The following is a 22877-nucleotide window of genomic DNA, read 5'->3' on the forward strand; positions in this document are numbered from 1 at the left end:
ATATTTGAATAATGATTCTTTTATATAATGTTATGCATTGTAGAATAATAATATTTCATTATATTCTCATTATAATTATAATTATTATTCTCTAATTTGAGCTATTTATTAATTTCTCTTGAAATTATGTAGAGGAAATAGAATCTATTTATTCTTTAAAAAGAAATCACTACTCAACTATTAGCAATGTTAAAAGCTTGCATGCTTGCCAATAGCATTCGGATGTCTTAATTATTGTAACTAGTTATTATTATTGAATATTATTTGTAATTTTATTATATGATATTAACTATGTAGTGGAAACATTTTAGCTTTATATCCAATGTTTATCTTTATATGAATTTTATGTTTTGAATCTGAATTTAGTTAAGTGAGCCATTTAAGAGATGCATCACAACAATTTTATATTAGATTTTTACAATTAGTTTGAGTTGCGTGGTCCATAATAATATTGTATTTTGCAATGGATTAGAATGTTTGTTGAATTGATCTATCAAGTCAACATTGTACCTTATAATAGACATTTCATTTCTTCAAAAACTAAAGTTAATATTTTAATATTGTACCTTATAATGGACATTCCATTTCTTCAAAAACTAAAGTTAATATTTTAATAGTTAGTATGCATATTAATGTTTTGTAATCAACCTATTAAATTCATAAATGCATTTCAAAAATATCATTTCAACTTTAATCATAAATTGAACAACTAAAATTTATTGATAATTGAAAAATGTTTGATATAACCATATGAAATGTATTTATTAATAACACATTAAAATGACAATAATAGATAAATATCAAAATTATGATGTTTTGAATAGATGAATACCAAAATTATGATTGCAAATGTTCCATGTGCATGAATTTCATTTCTCCCTAGTATTGGCTTATCCCTAGATCCATTACCATTATTTGTTTTAAATAAGTTTAGTCTTTAATACCACTACCACAATGTCCCTTTAGGGAAACCTTTTCTAAAATTATTGTTTCATTCACCATGTTTGGTCACATAATTGCATTGTACACTATTTTCAAAATGATTATGTTAAATTAGCCAACCACAACCTATCAACTTGTTTATTGGGTCACTATTGTAATGCCTTACCATGTTGCAATTGATAACATGCATATATTTTTGTCATATAAGTAATAGCCTGAACGTCATTTGAAAATGAGATTGTTTATTAAGAATGACTAACACAAACCTTCTTTAGCACAAAACAACAAGATGATGTAGCAATATGACATAAACCTTGTGAAATATTCGGAAACATGCTCTTCTTGAGTGTCATGGTTAGACCATTAACCAACTAAATTTTCCAGATGAATGTGGATTAAATGAAGATAGTGACAAACTTAGTTAATGCTTTATTGGTACAAAAAAATATGGTTAGATGATGGATCCACAACACTTAATTCGTCTATTGTAAGATTGCCCTTCAAGGTTGTGACCATATGATGTGATAAAATTGATAAGCATCCATGTGATACATAGTGTGTGAATAGTATGTTTATGTTAGCGTTAGTCTTGCCGAAACACATTTTGAAGAGCTTAGAATATTCATTTTTTCTACTTTGTTTGGTTTTTATAAATCACTTTAGCAGGCAAAGCTAAATTGCAACTAGTCGTAAAATGAAAACTAAAACCCAAACATTGTATGCATCTCACATATCCAATTTAGCATTAAGCATTACAACTATCTGAAAAATATAGTCAATCAAATGAAAACTCCAATACAGACAAACTTCTTTAGACATTTGGTCTCCTCCTTACATTGGCTTTACGTTTTTTTTTTTTTTTTTTTTAAATATAATTTCAGTAGCTTATCCAATTTAACAATAGGGATTAAGGAGTACAACTATCTAAAAAAATATATAGTCAACCAAAAGGAAACTCCAATAGGGATAAACTTTTTTGAACTTTTCAGTTTTATATGTTTCAACTCTCTCCATTTGAGAGAGATCCATGAAAATGGAATGTTAATATAAAAAGAAAACTAAAACCCAAACATTTTGAAGAGCTTAAAATATTCATTTTTCTACTTTGTTTGGTTTTTATAAATCACATTAGCAAGCAAAGCTAAATTGCAACTTGTCATAAAATGAAAACTAAAACCCAAACATTGTATGCAACTCGCATATCCAATTTAACATTAGGCATTAAGCAGTACAACTATCTGAAAAATAAAGTCAATCAAATGAAAACTCGAATACAAACTCGAATATAGAGAAACTTCTTTAGACATTTGGTCTCCTCCTTACATTGGCTTTAGGATTTTGTTATTTTTTTTTTATAATTTCAATAGTTTATCCAATTTAACAATAGGGATTAAGGAGTACAACTATCTAAAAATATATATTGTCAACCAAATGGAAACTCCAATAGGGATAAACTTTTTTGGACTTTTCAGTTTTATATGTTTCAACTCTCTCCATTTGAGATCCATGAAAATGGAATGTTAATATTAAAATGAAAACTAAAACCCAAACATTTTGAAGAGCTTAGAATATTTATCTTTCTACTTCGTTTGGTTTTTATAAATCACTTTAGAAAACAAAGCTAAATTGCAACTTGCCGTAAAATGAAAACTAAAACCCAAACACTGTATGCAACTCGCATATCCAATTTAACATTATGCATTAAGCAATACAACTATCTGAAAAATATAGGCAATCAAATGAAAATTCCAATACAAACAAACTTCTTTAGACTTTTGGTCTCCTCCTTACATTGGCTTTAAGATTTTGTTAATTTTTTTTTTTTAATTTCAGTAGCTTATCCAATTTGACAATAGGGATTAAGTATTACAACTATCTAAAAAAATATAGTCAACCAAATGGCTTATCCAATTTAACATTAGGGATTAAGGATTACAACTATCTAAAAAAAATATAGTCAACCAAATGGAAACTCCAACAGGGACAAACTTTTTTTGACTTTTCGGTTTTATATGTTTCAACTCTAGAGCTTAGAATATTCATTTTCCTACTTTGTTTGGTTTTTATAAATCACTTCAGTATGCAAAGCTAAATTGCAACTTGTCGTAAAATGGAAACTAAAACCCAAACATTTTGAAGAGCTTAGAATATTCTTTTTTCTACTTTGTTTGGTTTTTATAAATCACTTTAGCAAGCAAAGCTAAATTGCAACTTGTCGTAAAATGAAAAGTAAAACCCAAACATTGTATGCAACTCCCATATCCAATTTAACATTAGGCATTAAGCAATACAACTATCTGAAAAATATAGTCAATCAAATGAAAACTCCAATATAGACAAACTTTGTCTCCTCCTTATATTGGCTTTAGGATTTTGTTATTTTTCGTAATTTCAGTACAACTATCTGAAAAATATAGTCAATCTAATGAAAACTCCAATACAAACTCCAATACAGACAAACTTATTTAGACTTTCGGTAAGAATATATAATGATTTCCAGAGAACTATTGAAAACTCCAATACAAACTCCAATACAGACAAACTTATTTAGACTTTTGGTAAGAATATATAATGCTTTCCAGAGAACTATTGAACCATCCCAAGTGGGAAGAAGATGAATGATATTCTTGAACCATCCCAAGTGGGAAGAAGATGAATGATATTCTTAAAAGGGAATTTCCACAATGCATTATATAAATATAAAGAATGAATTGAACCAAAGAACACTAATCAGTGTTCAATATTCATTGAATGATGCATCCAATGAGCTTTACAAAATGAACTTAGAATTTTTTTATGGAAACAATATCCACATGTAGACTGTTGACAAGAAGATGATGGAAATAGCTGCCAGCAGATAAGTCCATAAGAAAAACACAGAGCACTCTTGTTCCCCCACATTGAATAATTGTGACATTGTTCCCGCATTAACACAAATTCACCTCCTCTTAGCCAGAAAGAACTCATATGCTTAAAGACTAGAAAATTAGAAATATGTATTGACCAAACTAGAATTGTTTGCATGAGATAAGTTGCTTGATTTTGGTGTAACCTGATAGTTCTTAATTTCTATAATTTTTAGTCTTTGATCAAATAATAAAATAACAATGACTAGTTGCTTGATTTTGGTGTAACCTGATAGTTATTAATTTCTATAATTTTCAATATTTGATCAAATAATAAAACAACAATGAGTAGAACATGTCCCATTGTTGGGACTTCTTAAATTAACAAAAAAAATTGAGCTGTCAAAGTAACTATTAGGATAGTTGAAATGAAAATATGATGATGAATTGGAAAAATCATGTGATTAAAATTGGATGTACAGTTGAGATATGTGAACCATGCTACTCACCAATATTCATAGCTGGTGGGACTGCGTATTGGATCATTATAACAAAGTGATACAATGGATCTTCTGGAAATAACCCAAGATCGGATGCTCCTTTAACTACGAATATTCCAATCAATGGAAGTAATACGAGCTTCACACAGATAACTAGTACAATAATCACAGGTCTTAGCTTTAAAGAGCTTAAACCTGTAAAGATAGCCATGCGTTGGATTATACATCATTTAGCAATGAAAAGGAAAAGGAAATATATTATCGTTAATCATAATGCATTATTACGATCAACAAAATCAAAAGCTTTCACATCCAGCCTAAACAACAACGCTACATTCTGACTATAAATATTTTCAAGACAAATATAGAGTACATTTGACTAAATTTCCTCCCAATACAAAGGTGATGCCTGGGATGGTTCCATCTCTACACCAAAGATAGACAATCAGAAATTTAGTTGTGTAAATGCTTGATTCTAGCATTTCATATTGGTTCCCAACAACCAAATATCAATCAATTCTGAAATGGTTAGAAACAAATATACTTGACGAAAAAGCTGAGAAAAAGGAAAGTAAGCTAATTCAAGAACTGAACGCTTATGTTTTTCAACGATACATTCAACCATGACCTATCGGAGGTAGCAACTATAATGTTCACTTATTATTATAAAATAAAATTCAACATTACACAAGATGTACTAAAGATTGATCATAGAGATGCATACCCCAGTAAAGAAATGGAGTCTTGGATTACTCAAAGAGGAGAAGAAAACTAACAAGTAAAGCCTTTGCTTGTTTGCTTGTGCGAATGCTCCAACGATAAATCCTGCAACCTGCAATAACCAATAGAATATCAGACTAGAACACAAAAACATGAATCAATTTTTACTTGAAACATATATATCTAGATTCCCAAACAAACTTATTTAGACTTTTGTTCTCCTCATATCAGACTAGAACACAAATATATGAATCAACTTTTATTTGAAACATATATATCTAAATTCCCAAACAAACTTATTTAGACTTTTGGTCTCCTCCTTACATTGGCTTTAGGATTTTTGTTTGTTTGTTTGTTTGTTTGTTTTCAGTAGCGTATCCAATTTAACAATAGGGATAAGGAGTATAACTATCTAAAAGTAAATATAGTCAACCAAATGGAAACTCCAAACTTTTTTGGACTTTTCAGTTTTATATGTTTCAACTCTCTCCATTTGAAATCCATGAAAATGGAATGTTAATATAAAATGAAAACTAAAACCAAACATTGTAACTTCACTATGAGTAATCTCATTATTTCTCTAAACTTCATCTTAATCTCATTAAATCGCTAAACTTCATCTTAAGTAGTATAAAAATGTTGCCATGAAGTAAACCATCTCCCCTATATAAATTTTTGAAATACAATGAACACTAAGTTTCTTTCGTTCTTCTGACAGTCTATCAAAATATTTCTCGGACCCCTCAACCAATATCCACCAATGCTTAGCAGAACCATGCAATCGATCCTTCCAGATAAATTCTAGAAATATTACCAGTTCAAACTGTGACACAGTTCGTGTGATTGGACTTCTATTTGCAGACAAATGAATAAATGGAAAGCTTTTCAGACGCGACTTAATCATTTTCCCCCAAGAAAATAGCCGATCAAAGCACCAATTTCCCCATTTTCTAGAGACGATCTAACCGAGGATATCTCTGGAGAGAGATCCTTCTACAATTGATGAGGCCAAACCTGCCGATCCACAACTTTGCAAAATCCTAATAAAAGAGTAGTCATTGTACACCACTAATCATCTGTCCTGTCATCTCAGGCGTATATTCGTAAGGAATTCCAACAAAATTAAGGCACGCTTCAATTTGTTGTATTACCAGAAGTCTATTGGACCTATAAGTAAGCTATAAGCTATGAGCTATGCGGCAGATAAGGAAATTTATTTTTTTGCAGATAAGTTGTCGCACTGAGAAGTTATCGGGCATATAAGCGCGATTCTCCCTGTGCCTCATGAGGATTCGCCTCTGTTACCAAGCTCAGCACAGGCAAGGAAGTCGGGGTCCCCTTTCATCAGTATATAAATCTTTCATCATTATCTAGATCGCCATTGTTGGAACAGGCGTCCAAGATCACATATTAGCGCACGATGCTACTGGTCTAGACCGAGAGGAAGCAATTCATCCCTGCTAAAGCATGCAAGCACCTTACAGTCCGCTCTGGGCCGATCTAGGAAAATATGCACCGTTAGATCATGAAAATTTGGGCCATTGGGTCTTGGCCAATCTGCGCCGTTGGATCTGGAAAATATGAGCCGTCCAATCTTGCCAAATCTGGGCTGTCTAATGTCAGGCGATATGGGCCGTCAGATCCAGAAAATCTGAGCCGCAGATCTAGGCCGTTCAATATGCACAGATCTGGGCCATTAGATCTTGCAGATCTAGGCCATCCAATATACACAGATCTGGGCCGTTGGATCTAAAAACTGTGTGCCATCCGATTTGGCCGATCTGGACCATCGGATTTTGGCAGATTTGGACCATCCAATATCATCAAATTTGGGTTGTCAGATCTTGGCAGATCAGGGCCATCAGATATTGGTCGATCTGGTTCGCCCAATATCAAGTGGTATGGGTCGTCGGATCCAAAAAATCTGAGCCGTAGATCTTGCAGATCTAGACTGTTCAATATGCACAGATCTAGGCCATCAAATCTTACAGATCTAGGTCGTCGAATCTACACAGATCTTGACCGTCAAATGTCGATAGATATGAGTCGTCCGAATGAGTAGATCTGGACTTTTGGATCTAAAAACTGTGTGCTATCTGATTTGGCTGATCTGGGCCATCCGATTTTGGCAGATCTGGACCGTCCAATATCGTCAAATCTGGGCCGTCAGATTTGGCAGATATGAGCCGTCAGATCTGGGTTGATTTGGGCCGTTGATCTATGCATATTTGGACCGTCAAATATCGACAGATTTGATCCGTCGGCTCAGGAAGATCTGGGCTGTCAGATAATGGCAGATCTGGACCCTCGGATCTTGGGCAATATGGACCATCGGATCTTCAAAATCTGGCCGCTTATCTCAGGCATATAAGCAGTGTTTCCTTTCAGTGGAGAAGTTATCAGAGTAAAAGTAGATTATCACCGATAGGTTATCTAATAAATATTATATGTTATCACTGATAGGCTATCCAATACAGATCGGGTGTCAACGATAGGTTATCCAATACAAATAGGCTATCATCTATAGCTTATCTAATACCGATAGGATATCAAATACCAATACGGTATCAGCAATAGGCTATCAAAAACCGATATGGTATCAGTATAATCTGAAAGGGTATCAATGATAGGCTATCAAATACTGATAGGGTATCAACATAATCTGATAGGGTCTTGACGATAGGCTATCAAATATCGATAGGGTATCAACATAATCTGATAAGGTATCAACGATAGGCTATCAGCATAATCTGATAGGGTCTCAACGATAAGCTATCAAATACCGATAGGGTATCAAATACCTATAAGGTATCAAATACCAATAGCGTATCAACATTATTCGATAGGGTATCAACGATAGGCTATCAAATACAGATAGCGTATCAGCATTATCCGATAGGGTATCAATTATATGCTATCAAATATCGATAGGGTATCAGCATTACCCAATAGGGTATCAACAATAGGCTATCAAATACCGATAGCGTATCAACATTACCCAATAGGGTATCAACAATAGGCTATCAAATACCGATAGCGTATCAGCATTATCCAATAGGGTATCAAATACCCTGATAGATTATCATCATAATCTGATAAGCTATCAACAATAAATCATCACCATAATCCGATAAGATATCAACAATAAATTATCACCGTAATCCGATAATCTATCATATAATCGATATGTTGTCAGAGATAAGCTATCATATAATCGATAGGCTATCAGAGATAAACCATCAAATACCGATAAGCTATCACATAATCGATAAGCTCTCATAGATAAACTTTCAAATATTGATAAGCTATCACATAATCGATAGGCTTTCAGAGATAAACTATCAAATACTGATAAGTTATCCCATAATCTGATAGGATATCATCAATAGGCTATCAAATACCGATAGGATATCATCAATAGGCTATCAAATCTCGATAAGGTATAATAATATCAAATAGCTCAATAACCTATCAACTACAGATAGAGTATCATCATAAACTATCAAATACAGACAGGGTATCAGCGATAGATTATATAATAAGCTATAAAATACATAGAGGGTATCAACGATAGGCTATGAATGATGGGTTCAACTTAGCCGCTAAATAATTTATTCGCCAAAATGACCAAAATTCCATCGGGCGCCGAAATGACCAAACTTCCATAGGGAACAAGTTGGATATACATTTCCGCCTTTGCATTTGTAATTTATTCTGGGTGTGGCTATCAGTGGGGAGTTATCTCATTCGATTTCCTTTTCTTCTGCAAAATGCCATGAAGCTCTCGAAACCCTAGCTCTGACCAATCTTAGCTCAGATTTTTCCCTACCTTTGTGAAGCCCTTGCTCTGTGATGATGATCCCAAACTCAGTAATGGTGAATCATTTGTTCCGAGCCGGTGATCCCTAGTTCTGTTGGCATGTTGGTGCCAGAGTTATTTGGATTTTGGTGGATGCAGGCTTGTGAGAATCATACCTCAAATCAGCGACCAGTTTGTGAGAAGCCTAGCTCAGTCTTTTGGCATGGAGAGCTTCGTCGAAAACCAAAGTGATGGCTGCTGAAAACCCTAGCTCTGAGTTTCCCTTCCTCTGCGAAACCCTTGCTCTGTGATGGTACTCACTGGACGTTTTCCCTTTACAGGGGTAATCCCTTCTCCACTTATGTAATCTCAGGTTATAACCAAATCATGCTTCCATGACCAACACATATGCTATGTTCAACGCATAATTTTTGGCATTTTGTCGAAAATATAACCTACAAACTACAATTCTTTCTATGTAGTTAGCTTCCAAAAACACATGACCACTAGGTTTGAACTAGAAATTCTACACATATGCCCATCTACTTGAGGTGGCCTTAATGCCTACCTATACATGACAATGAGGTGGTATTTAATATATAAATACTTGTCAAATGATATCATCCCGTTCTTCCGAGTTTTCTTCTTTGCATTTAATGGTTTTTCGAGCTATTTTTAGGTACATTGTCGTTCCAACTAATTTGTTATATTCGGATTTCGAGACATTCTTGGAGCGCCTTTTAATTGAAGTACATTTTTTTATTTTATTTTTTTGCAGATAAAAGAGGTTTGCAAGCTATGGAATTTGATCCTTTTGGGTGCTTGTCGCCCATGGAAATGCGTTGGGGTGGGGCGGGGCGGGGTGAGGCGGGCCAGGTCGAGTGGTGTGTGGGCACTCAAGCACATGGGCCATGCTAGAAAAGCTGTTGTGACTGCCCGTGTGTCCTCTGCATGTTCATGCAGCCATTTTTCGAGCACTTCCTCATGCCTTTGTTTGGGGCATGCGCCCATGGAAACCCCAAATATCTTTCGGGCGGGTTGGTGCCCATGGAAAAACGTTCGGGTGGGTTTGGTCATGTCACTTGTGGGCACCCGAGCACACGAGGTTGTCCTAGAAATGCTAAGTTGTGACCACCTATGTACCTTGTGCTCATTCGTGCAACGCGTTTGTCGAGCGCTCTTTTGTGCCTTCGTTCGAGTTGGGCGCCCATGGAAACATATTCAGGCGGGTCCGGTCGTGTCACTTGTGGGCGTCAGAGCACATGTGGTCGTGCCAAAAATACTAAGTTGTGACTGCTCGTGTGACTTGTGCTTGTTCGTTCGGCCCGTTTTCGGGCACTCCCTCATGTAGTAAGGGCTGTGCATAATACTATGAAGTATAGCTTGGTATGCTTACAAGCTTGAAACCACTACAAATGTTAATATTGAATTCTAGCATATATATATATATATATATTGTCGTCCCCAAGCCATCGTCCACTGAAAAATTTGGGGGCACGCTCTAGCCGTTCTGGGGATGTGTCCTACATAACCATCGCTCCCCCATCCCCAAAACCAATGCAACATAATTTTTAATAGTCTTTCAAAACCCATTTTGTGGATTGTTGAGAAATTAGTTCCAAAGCTTAGGGCTTCTGCGACACTCTAGTCATGTGGTTCCACACCTGTGGAGAGACCGAATTCTGCATTCTTCGGGGATGGTTGTCTTTTTCAGGAATAATTCCAAGATTCAAGGGTCACGGTGAGAGCGCAGAGACAAGACAAAATCACTAGAAAAGAAAAATCATTGACGGCTCACATGGAGAAAACTACTCTTACATTTGGGGTCGACATGGATTTGGATCATATGGAGGCCTCTCTAGAAAGGCCTTGGTTGGTAATTTTATCTCCTTACAGACCAACTCATGATTTGGGTTACATGGTCCTCAAAACCCTTACTTGGTTACACCTTGTGTGTGTGTCTCCTTGTCAACAATTTGAAACACTTCCACTTTCTAGCAAAGAATCACTTGGCACTGATTTTACACAAAAACTGGGTGATTAGCAGTGGGAACTTATGGTTAAAGAGGTGGCACGTGGATTTTGACCCCTTCACTAAGAAACCTAAAACCCAAAACCTATGGGTAAACTTGTGGCTTTTCCTTTGCAGTTCCAGAAGAGGCAGATTATTATCAAGGTGGCTAATGTGATTGGCAAATTCATTTTCTTTGACAACTTGGTCTTGGTAAGGTTTGAAAAGCGGATTCTTCGAGTTTTGGTGGAGTGTGTTTTCACATTCGATCTGCTAAGGGAGATTGAAATTACACATGGGAAGACATTTCGTCAGTGTTTGGACTATTGTAGAGTCTTGTTCAGATGTATTGTATGTTGTCTTAAGGCTTCTTGCCCTAATTTTTGAAGTCAAAATCAGGCGGTCAAACTCTATGGTGGACCTTCCTCCATTATTCATGATTCTTTTGGTCTTGAATACACATTTTTTTTGTCGAGTTTCACGATGGAAATGTTCTAGCAAAGTCAAAGGAGGGAGTACTGGGAAATATTCATGGGAATCTTACTTTTGAAGATTTGGCTAGCACAAAGGATTAATCTCATGGGTCTCATCCTGTTGTTGGAGGTGTGGATGATTCAGGGCCCCCCTGTGAGCAGTGGAGCTTTCCTATAGTTTCAGTGCTCTAATGTTGAAGGTTCTTATTTTCTTCCATTCGTTTATCAATGAAATTATTTTCATCCTAGGCTTGGTGATCTGAAAGGGGTTGATCATAGTGATTGCTTGAAGGATGATCATTCATTTTGGGAAGAAATCAAAAGCATGTTGTCAAAGCTTCTTTCCTCTGAGGAGCTATTATTGGTAGAAAAGTTTGAAATGGGTACTTCACATTTTTCTTCTTGTACTTCTACTGCTTCTTACATTGTTAATAACATAGAATTTTTTAATCTTAGCAATCATAATAACTTATATCATGATCATATCCCTCCTTTGCCTAACTTGGTGGTGGTACCTAAGACCTATCCAAAATTCTTTGGTCTTGAAAAGTTTGTTAACATTGTGCTAAGGAAGTCGGATGTTTCATTGTCCTCTCTTTGCACCAATAGTTTCACTAATTCTTCCTCTGGTTTGCCTTTTCGGAACTCTGACTTGATTGGTGACCTTCTTGTTCATTTGGGGTATGATTCTACTCCCTCATACTCATACTCCCCTAGTGTTAGCACATGGTTCTCTTCAAACCTGCTTGACTTCCTCAATCTCCTTCCTTTAAAGAAAATTTAAACCTCATTCCTCTCCCTGTTCACTCAAATCTAGAGCCTAAATAGACGAAGGGTCAGAATTTGAACTCTTCCTTTAGCAATGTGACCATTAGGTAGAAAAAACATAACAAGAAAGCCTTGGCCTAGGAGGGTGCTATCAAAGGAGGTTTGTATTCCGAAAATATGTCTTTCTCTGAGGAACAAAGGGCGCTTAGAGCTAAGATGCCCTCTTAGGAAGGTCCCCTGTGATAGTGATGTTGATCAATATTAGGGGAGTGGGGGATAAAGTAAGAAAAACTCCCTCAAAATAACTCTAAAGATCATAAGATGTCTATTGTCATTATTCGGGAAACAATGGTGGTAGGGTGCAAAGCTTGTGATTATTTCCTTTTAACTTTGTTTAGATTGAAAGACTTGTGCTATTAATATTGTGGATTTATCAAGGGATCTGTTGACTACATGGAATCCTAATGTTGTTGATCTTAAGTCTTACTTTTCATGGGCTAGTATCATCTTGGAAGGCTCCCTAGAAGCATTGAACACCCCCATAAAGCTACTTAACTTTATGGACCTTGTGATAATAGGTGAAATTTTTTTAACTAGTTGCAAGAAAGTGGCTTTCTACTTGATTAGCCCATCATTTTTGTTGGGGACCTCACTTTCACCATCTCGACTTCTAAAATTTGGGGAGCTAGGGCCTGGGTTGACCCCTTAGCTCCTTATTTCTCTCCACTGGTTCAAGATTCTAACCTTGTTGATATCAGACCTTCCCCTATGGGAATGGCCTAGACAACTAGCAGGGTGGATGAGAGTGGGATAGCTAAAAGATTGGTAATATTCCTTTTGGTTGATTCCCTCTTGAAAAGTCTTGGTAGGTTCTAATCTTGGACCTGTCCGGCTAACATTTCTGATCACTCCCCAATCTTCCTCCAATTGGACTTTGATACTTATAAGATACATTATCCTTTCAAATTCAATCCCACGTGGATGGAGGATGTGTCTTTTGTTTCCCTAATGAGAAAGAGTCAGCAAGAGCTTTCAAACAAAGCTTTCGATTCAGCCATGTAAAGTTGGGTGTATAAGATGAAATTTTTAAAACTTAGGGTGAAGGAATGGGATAAGCTTAAAAAACAAGATCAGAAAGCAAATCTTATACATAATGAATCTGAATTTGATAGAATTTTTCAAGCTTATGTGAATATAATTTTTCCTAAAGAGGTTACCTCTGCAATTTGGAAGAGAAAAATATCCCAGATCTTAAAGTCAGAAGAAGAGGAATGAAGGATGAAAAGCATAGCTATTTGGATAAAGGCGAGGATGGAAATAAATATATATATAAAAAATAAATTCCACTAGTTTGCAAACTATAGAATAAATCACAACTCTATCAAGGAGATTAAGGACGAGAAGGGGATAATTAGAAGGTCCCAAATATATTTAGAGAAGGAAGCAAAGGAGCATTTCATGGATATTTTTACAAATCCTGGTATTAATAATATTTCTGCCCAATTGAAAGTACTTCAAAATTTTCTAAAGTTCTTTTCAAGGATGATTCCGCTAGACTTGGCAAATATGTAACTTTGGAAGAAGTTAAGGGGTGTTAAAGTAGTTTGCAAGATAAAAGTCACGGACCAAATGGGTGGACAGTAGAGCTATACCTAGCTTTCTTTGATCTGATGGGGAATGAGATTTTACATGTGGTGGAGGAAGCTAGAAGGAAAGGATCTATTAAAGGTGTTATTAATGCCACATTTATTACTCTAATTCCAAAAGTTCAAAACTTGAGAATTTTAATGACTTCAGGCATTTCATTGTGTAACTTAATATATAAGATTATTGCATATATATTATACATTCATCTTAGAGAAAAACTTGCTAAGATGATTTCTTTGAAACTATTTAGTTTCTTTCCAAACAGGAAAATCCACGATGTTAATGGAGTTTCTCAAGAAACGCTCTACTCTATTAAATTAAAGAAAAAGAAAAAACAGGAACAAAAAAATAAAACAAAACAATGCACACATTTTGAAAATGGATCTGGTAAAAGCATATGATAAAGTCAATTGGACTCTTTTAGATTGATTCTCTTCAAACTAGCCTTAATATGGAAGTGACCAACTAGAACATGGGGTGTGTAACCTCGACCAATTTCGAAGTGGTGATTAATGGCTCCCATTTCAACTTTTGTCGTAGCATTAGGGGCTGAGACAAGGTTGTCCCCTTTCTCCTCTACTTTTTTTGTTAATAGTTGAAGGTTTGAGCACACTGATCCTTCAAGCCAAATGTGTTGGGAATTTAAAAGGGGTCAAAGTGACTAGATCAATGCAAATAACTCATCTTTTTTTCTTTTTTTATTTTTATTTTTTATGATATCTTAATTTTCGGAAATGGATCTTCTGTTGAATGGGAATGTTATGCCAAAATTATCTCTCTCTTTTGTCAAGCCTCCAATATGGAGGTTAGCCTACAAAAATCTGCTTTTTTTTTCCAAAACAGAGCCCAGGATGAAAATCTCAATCTCATAAAGTCCATACTAACTTTTGAAGTGGAGCTTCTTTCCAAAGGTCTTAAATGCCTGGGATTTTTCTTGAAACCAAATTGTCACTTAAAGGAGGATTGGACTTGGCTCCTTAAAAAGGTTGATCATAGAATTATAACTAGTGTTTCATGTGGCTCTCTTTTGGGGGAAGGGTGATACTTGTAAAGTTTTTCCTTGAAAGTAACCTTGTTTATTGGATGGCACTTTCAAAAATCCATAAATTTATCGTTAATATATTAGGACATAAAATGTGTAGTATTTTGTGGACTAGAAAAAAGGAGAAAGGAGTACATCTGGTTAGGTGGGAATCCCTTTCTCTACCTAAATTCTTTGGAGGTTGGGGATTTAAGAATACATTTACGTTTGGAACTTCCTTATCTATGAAGACTCTATGGAGAGTAATAAATGGCTCTAGTCATCAACAGGTGCTTAGCTCGAGTGGTAGGGAGTGGTTTGCGATCCCATCCACCCGGGTTCATGTCCCTGGAGACATGGCCCGTCATAGTAAGGTTGGAAGGATGCGCGTCCCATTGGAGTCTGGGATCTAGCTCCAGTTCTAGTGGCCTCTAAACGTCTTGGTCCTAGGTCGAACTATGAGTTTCTGATATATGTGGCTTGCGGGCTATTGCATATATCTGAGGCGGTTGCAAGTTCCCTATCAAATTTTAGGTTGAAAAATAAATGGCTTCAATATGTGGCAACAAATTATAAAGGTTGTATTTAAAGAAGAAATTTGTCACTACATGGTTTAGATCATCCTTGTCTATTTTATCCCAGAAAGGCTCTATCAACTGGAAAGACCTCATGGACTCCTTTTTTGGGCTATCTTCTTGGATTTCCTGGAAGATAGGAAATGGGAATAAACCTTAATGGTATAAACCTTCTATAAAACCGTCAATGGATGTATTGAGTGGGCCTAATGGTTAAAAACATTGCTTCCTTGCAAGAGGTCATAGGTTCAAATCTAGAGGGTTGTAGAGTATGTTCACTTTCGTAGAATTTAACAGTCAAACTGTTGCGAAAAGGCAGGTCCCTTGGCCCATAAACAAGGGGGTCTCACACACCAATTCGTTGTCTGGCTTGGCTGTGACCTTAAAAAATAGAATATTATTGTCATTATTGATGAAATAAAAGCTTTTGACCATTTCTTTTGTAATTACTATGTAAAATTGCTTAATGGGTATTCATTTAGGCTTGTTGGATTTGTTTTAAATTCTTAACAAGTTTGTTGTTCGAAATTTGCAACCATGGGAAAGAGTTTGTACGTGGCTCTCTATATGGTGCTTATGATTCAAAAAATGATTTCCATGGCCAAAAACTCCTCAAGCTCCATGTTAATCTTCACAATTACTCCCAAAAGCTACAATTCAAATCTTTATTTTTAGTTTTGAGCTTACAACAATGTTATCTTCTTGAAACTTGGCATGTGCACTACAAGAGGATATTTTGTTCATTGTAGTATGCCCCACCCCCAAGCCCAAGACATAGCTCAATGATTGAGTTGCAGAGGAACTTTTCCTCCACATTATGCCTTGCCATTTTTCCTTGTGTGAGCGAGAAGAACCTAAAGGAAAACATATCACTCACTCATATTTGTATTCATCACTTTTTTCATGGCTGCTAATTTGGCTTACTAGTGGATGTTGAAAATGGTATAAGCTTCAGTTAAAACCAATATCAAGGTCATCCTTATACATACAAGTTGATAACCTCTCTTGGGGAGACCATCCCAATCTTAAGTGATGTATAAATACAACTCTCTTGTAATTGATCATCTTGTGATCAATAATCATTAATAAATGGTTTTGCTTAAAGGTTTTGTAATTGATCATCTTGTGAAGGGTGGTTTGGTTCGCTCTTTATTTAGGTTTGCACCCTTCATAGTTGATATATCCTCTCGCGTTTCTCTAGTGCTAGTTTGTTTTTCTCTTTATTGTGGAGTTTGGGTTTGTGTTGGTTTTGTTCATTTCTCACACTCTTTCTTGTGAATCTTGACAATATCATTATATGGGATAAAAAATAATCTAAAAATATTTAAAAACATTTCTTTGATATGTATATATTAGTTGCAATCTAAGTCACTAAATTTCATTGATCAAATTTGAAATTTGACACATTTGAAGAGAAGCTATGTCAATTTGGTAAAATTTGGTCAATCAATTCACATCAAAATAGTCGTTGTTTAATAAACAAATTTAAGTATGCTTGTTAATTGTTGTGGAAGGAGATGTTATGGAATGTGCCTTCTATTTGCATGAGAGTCCATCATGTGAATTCAGTAGCAATATGTCCCCCTTTATTTTCCTATATAGTGTCATGACTCTAGAGATGTCGTCATAACCCAAGGTCCCAGAAATCCTCCCGCCATGTGGCACCAACACGGTTCTTCCCAATGGATTGCCTAGAGTGGGCATACTAGACTTGGACCATGCCTTCGCTCATTTATTAACTGAAATTTAACTTAACCAATCTTTTACTTATGATCAATTGCAAAAGTTCACCACATGCAAGAGACAATGTAAAATGGGAATTATCCATCCTAATACTCAAATCATAAGTTTAATAATAAACTTTGTTACAAAAACCAACCCAACTTTGTCGATCCCCAAATTTTAGATCTTTGAGAAAACCCAAAATTTGGGGCTCGTGTTCCAACACAAAACATAATCTTAGTGGCCTAGAACAAACCAACAAAACCCCAGCGTTTGGCCCACACACCTCTACCTCACAGATAGGGCACAACCTTCACCTCACGCTCTTTGTCATGTCAACTCTACGAGGAGTTCACCACGCGCTCAGCCTGAACGATCTGTGGTTTGTGTGCTTTGAGCTATCCATTGATTTATTTCCCCCACTCTGAATATATACATGTGATGCATGTGCCCATCAATTGTTGCATTGGTTGGGTGGAATGGAACAACACACGCCCGTTCATTTTGTGTCCATGTCAAATTATAACTAATCAAGATTACATATCTCTTGCACGCCACACGCGTTTAACAAATGTCTTGTCCGCGCTTCATTCCAACTCAATCTAACCATCTCGCTCGTGTGCTGTACATTGGAAACCCCAAATTTGGTTGTGGCCACCGCAACATCACTCTTATTGACCTGTGCACATTGTTGTGCAACTAACCAATGGATGTAGCATGAGATGATTCATTACCTGTTGATATGGGCACGGTAGTGTCGTGCAATTGTGCTCATCACATCGCAACTCAGCATGGCACCCAAATCATGGATTGAGCACCTCGAACGTCCATTTTGACTAGTGGAGTATCATGCGATATCACATATTCCTTAGGTGTGTATCGAGCATGGGCTCTAGGGACCTTACATATAGTCTTCTAATGATGTAACAATTGAAATCATGCCCTACATCATGGTGTTGATGCCCAACCACCTAGAAAACAATTAATCTACCATCCAACTAAAATATCAATTATTAATGCATTAAGATTGCCAACTGTTAATACATTTAATTTTAAGCATTGTTACTACTAAGCTTATTAGTGTTATCTATGAGAATTAACTACATATGTATGATATTAAAATAAATTTATATATTACCTTTTAAATTGAAAATAAACTTAAGGATATATAATTCATCATTTATATAAAAAATAATAATATATTTAAAAGATACATAAATTAAATAATTTATCTAAAAACTTATATAAATAATTAAAAACTTGATATCATATTTAATATATTTATTATATAGTTTTAATTGTTTAATTTAATGATGACATGAATTAGGGGACTATCCCTAAGCTCTTAGTGTTCAAAATAGTTACTATTCAATTGTCAAGTTTAATGATTTGTAATCGGTAGAAACTATGCCAATGACAAATATATATTGATATATAACAAAAAAACAACAAACCTCTATGCAACGATTAAATTTGATGGGTGTTTACATATTCTTATTTATCACATCATCATTGATGTGCATTTAAAATTGAAAATTTACAAGTAGCCATATATATACTTTTCGTCAGAGGGCCCTTTTTAACACTGCAGCATGTTTGATGTGCACTTAAACTGTCAAATTAAAAGGCAAACTGAAAATTTAAGTGTACAAATATCTGTGTATTACATTTGCTATGCATTTCAATTCAATGAAACTTGTATTTGTAAATACATGTGTATGGATGAATGATATCATTTTAATAAATTTCAACAATCAGTCATGTCAAAGCAAAGTAGGTGTGTGAAAGGCTGAAGATATCTGCTGCATGAAAAAACACACAAATTTTGATTGCATATTCAAATGAAAAAGTCTAAAATTTCTCTTGAATTTGAAGATCATTTTTACTCATAATTAAAACATGACAATTTTTACTAGGGAAACAGTACAAATGTACCTTATTCCACACCATGTTGATTCACATAATGGCCATGAGAATGCGAGTCCTCACACAATTAATAATTCATTTGATTTATTGGGCCCTGAGTTTACTCCTTTTGGCTGTTACATTTTTCTATTCACCTTGTTATATTTTTTAAAATATAAATACACAAAATGTCGAGAATGGGGATGGTATCCATGAACTACAAATAATGATTGCGACTTGAGATAGCTACCACTGAGGGGAGAAAATATTGGGAATTCTACCTACTGCTAGGGTGTGATTCTTGAATGGCGAATTTAATATGAATGTGAACTGCAGCTTTAAGCACTTTTCCTCTTCCCATAAATTGTATCTATCTTGGTATCATTGCATGCTTCCTGCTCAACATTTGGTTGTTCATAAACAGTGATTGTATTTATGAGGGAATGAAGCATAAAAAGAAGTTGGAATGATGTCTAGGCTGTTAAATCTAAGGTAATCTGTTAAGTTTTGTCAAAGTTCAAATATATTCAAAATTATATGATGTTATTTTAAATGCAAATTTATAATAATTCTATATTATGAATGGGCTACCTTTATATTCATAAAAAAAGTTGCTCTTATATTCATAACAAAAAGTACATAATACATCATTATATTTAAATGAGAGGTAAAAATAAATATCCTGAAAAGGGCAGTTTAAAAAAAACACAAACACTTAGGAGTGCCCAGGAAATTTATACCCTTCCTATATGTCTTAATCCTCAAGATATTCATGCATGTGCATGAACATTATGATGACTAACTGGATCACATGCCTTAAAATGGAAACATGTGTCCTTAGGAGTGCCTATCAAATTTATACCCTTCCTATATGTCTTAATCCTCAAGATATTCATCCATATGCATGATCATTATGATGACTAACTGGATCACATGGCTTAAAATGGAAACATGTGTCCTTGTAATGGATATCAGACTTAGCTTTCAGCGAATTTGAGTTGAGTGCTACAATAAATATATGAGATTGCTTATTGCTCAAGAAAAATGGAACAGAACAACTTCTTGTACTAAGAAGATTTGCACGACTGTACACAGAATCATGACAAAAAAGTGGCCAGTTGATGAAAGTGTTTCTTTACAAGCTTTTACATCCACAGCTAGCTGCGGACTTAACGACAGCGTTCAGTTCCTAAAATACACTCTAAAATACAATGCTCCAGAAATACACCTAGAGAAAACGTCTTGGACCATATGCCAGAGACATGCTCACTGGTTCAAGGACGTGATCCTTGAACATATCACAAAAATGCTTTGTCCAATCCCTAACAGAAGCAAACGGAATAAGTCCAGCCATCACTGGAAGAACTAAAACTAGTGTAGCATGGAAAACAAACTTACGAATCCATGAGGGTGTCAAACTGCTCCTACTAGAGTTTGAAGTCGGGCCATTCAGAAAACAAAATAAATGTGATGTAAAACAATTGGCAAAGGCGTGCAGAATACAAAGCAGTTCCCAATGTACAAGCCAATGAAATCCACTTCCTCCCAGGCTATCCACAGAGAATTTGCTTGCCCAACCACATAAGCCTCCTAGTAAAACCAAGATAATCGTTGCTGGCTTAGCCTGACTAGAGCTTGTGACTGTGTGGCGGAATAATAAATAGACGATCACTGAAACAAAACCAGCACCTGCTAGCATACGGGATATTACCATAATTTCGCATGCAATAGTTCGGAATCTTCCTGTTACAGTGTCCATTGGGTTGGAAAACCACGAAGACTTTTGTGATTCCTACACACAATTGGAACAAAACAACAATCACAGAAATGTAAAGAATAATATACAACTTATCTTGAGACTTGATATTATACACATCAACTAAATTACCTTGGTGGCTTGGCATGATGTGATCGCTTCTGAAAGGAGTGAGCGTGAATATCTTGAAACACCGTAGGCTAAAGCAAGGAGCATGAGTATCATCCCCGTCGCCAATTCATCTGCACATTGTCTGCTAAGCTCAACATATGCCCTCTTTTGTTTTTCATTTACGAATGCACTCTCTTTAAACAATGCTTTGGAATGGTTAAACATTAATTTGTTCCTAGCCAACATATTCGACTCTGAATTAATATGAAGTTGTTCCTCTTCAAGTTTTAATTGCTTCATTTTTTACATGAGCTCGAGTGATTTTAATTGGTTGCTTCTTTCTTGTTCCCTCACAAACTTATCAAATACATTAAGAACATTTTGTCGAAATTGTCAATCGGAAATGTCCGTTCTATCTGAGAATACAGATAACATAGCTGCTTCAGGTAAAGAGCCAGAAAAATTCCTCAGTTGTCTATCGGAGATTTCCTCACATTGTGGATGTCCATGTAACACAACCTTCTGACAATCCACTAGAATCCCTGATGTTTCTTTATTCCCATGTATTTCCGCTCTGACATTAGACACACTATTCTCTCCAGAACCCTTTGCTGTAGCTGTAGTCTTTTCAGTCAATACAGAAAAGGAATTATCCATTAAAAACTTTGGACATTGTGCAGCCTGCACTTCCACATCTTTAATAACCGAGTTACTTCTTTCAATTTCCCCAAAACCAGCACCACAACTATGGACATTTACTTCGGACTTCACATGATCAAAATTACTCTGCTGCACATTACCAGCAAGAGTTACTTGCGAGGTTGCACCCTCACTATCTACAACTTTATAGTTATCTTCAGAGGCTTGACCCTTGCAATTTTCGATTCCCTCTGAAAATTTGCTACCAACCTGAGATTCAGCTTTCATGAAGCTCTGCTGCTTCGAAAAGTTTTCCTGTAAACTGGGTAATCAATTTTCATCTCCAGTCTTCCATGCATACTCACATGCAGTATCGAGATTGCATACTTTTTCTTGCATTTTCCCCATTTCATCTGACTGCAGTTGACATTGTTTCTTACTTCGTTTTTTCCTCCGTGTTGTTTTACACTCTACGACCATGTTGTGACTATTGACATCTGTTACAAAACCACGTAATGAACTATCAGCCATCTGCCCAAATGGGTTTGCATTCTACTTTCCTTCAGAATCACATGATATCTTATCATCATCACGGATTGCTTGCTTCATTAGCCGCATTGTGTTGAAGGTGCTTCTGAATGATGCTTCAAAGTCATTTGCAAACTGTCTGCTTTCAGTATTTAAGATCTGAACAAGCAAAACATCACCTAAGTTCCAGCCACAACATTTCTGCTTCCGTCTATAATAGTTTAAGGAGTAAAACATGAAACCTATATGGTTCCTTTTCTGGAAAATAAAACTGACCTGGGACAACGATTCCTTTATTGCCAGTCCCATGAGCTGCAATATATATATATCAAATGATGGATTAACACAAAGCAATCCAACAGAGCAGTTTAGACCAAACAAGAAAAGGATTTTTACAGGAGTAAAATGCAGCAAAACTAAATGCAAGAACTGTATGGCATGCTAAATATTCACGAGAATCATAACCTGAATGGATAGACTTACAGGGATAACTAAAATACAGAGAAGATTATAATTGAAAATGTTTAATTCTATAATTATTAATATATTATGCCATATCTTAGCTTGATTATTAATAAGTATTTGTGGTATTTTACCAACAATATAGTTTTCCATTGCTAATGTTATGATATATTATCGTATGTATTAAATTATGTTAGGGTGGATGGATATTGACAAACAATATTAACTTATCAACCAATGTGTATATTTATGAAAGGATATATGATAAAGTTTTGTAAACTAACAAAAACTGAAGTATAATTGAAACATTCATTGAGCATATAATACATTAAACCATTTTAAACATATAAATTAAAAATTGATGCTAAAAAATGTAAGACAACCAACATTACATCAAAACATGTGCATGATTTTATACTAGCTCAGAATTGAAGTGTAACTTCATAGCTAAA

General features: G+C 35.3%; 1 protein-coding gene and 1 pseudogene across 1 annotated transcript; both read right to left on the reverse strand.

The window, feature by feature from the left end:
* Positions 1-3736: 3736 nt before the first annotated feature.
* Positions 3737-6067, reverse strand: LOC149246603 (protein PIN-LIKES 7-like; annotated as a pseudogene).
* A 13957-nt stretch (positions 6068-20024) lies between these two features.
* Positions 20025-21111, reverse strand: LOC149246604 (protein CPR-5-like). Its single transcript, XM_089455720.1, has 2 exons — positions 20818-21111; positions 20025-20721 (listed from the first exon to the last, which is right to left on the reverse strand). The coding sequence occupies exons 1-2, from the start codon at positions 21094-21096 to the stop codon at positions 20158-20160; spliced, it is 843 nt and encodes a 280-aa protein (XP_089311846.1). The 5' UTR covers positions 21097-21111; the 3' UTR covers positions 20025-20157.
* Between the last annotated feature and the right edge of the window lie 1766 nt (positions 21112-22877).

This window comes from Pinus tabuliformis, chromosome 7 (genome assembly GCF_031772625.1).
Source record: "Pinus tabuliformis cultivar Carrire ecotype Pingquan chromosome 7, CPIR1, whole genome shotgun sequence".
Classification (NCBI taxonomy): Eukaryota; Viridiplantae; Streptophyta; class Pinopsida; order Pinales; family Pinaceae; genus Pinus; species Pinus tabuliformis.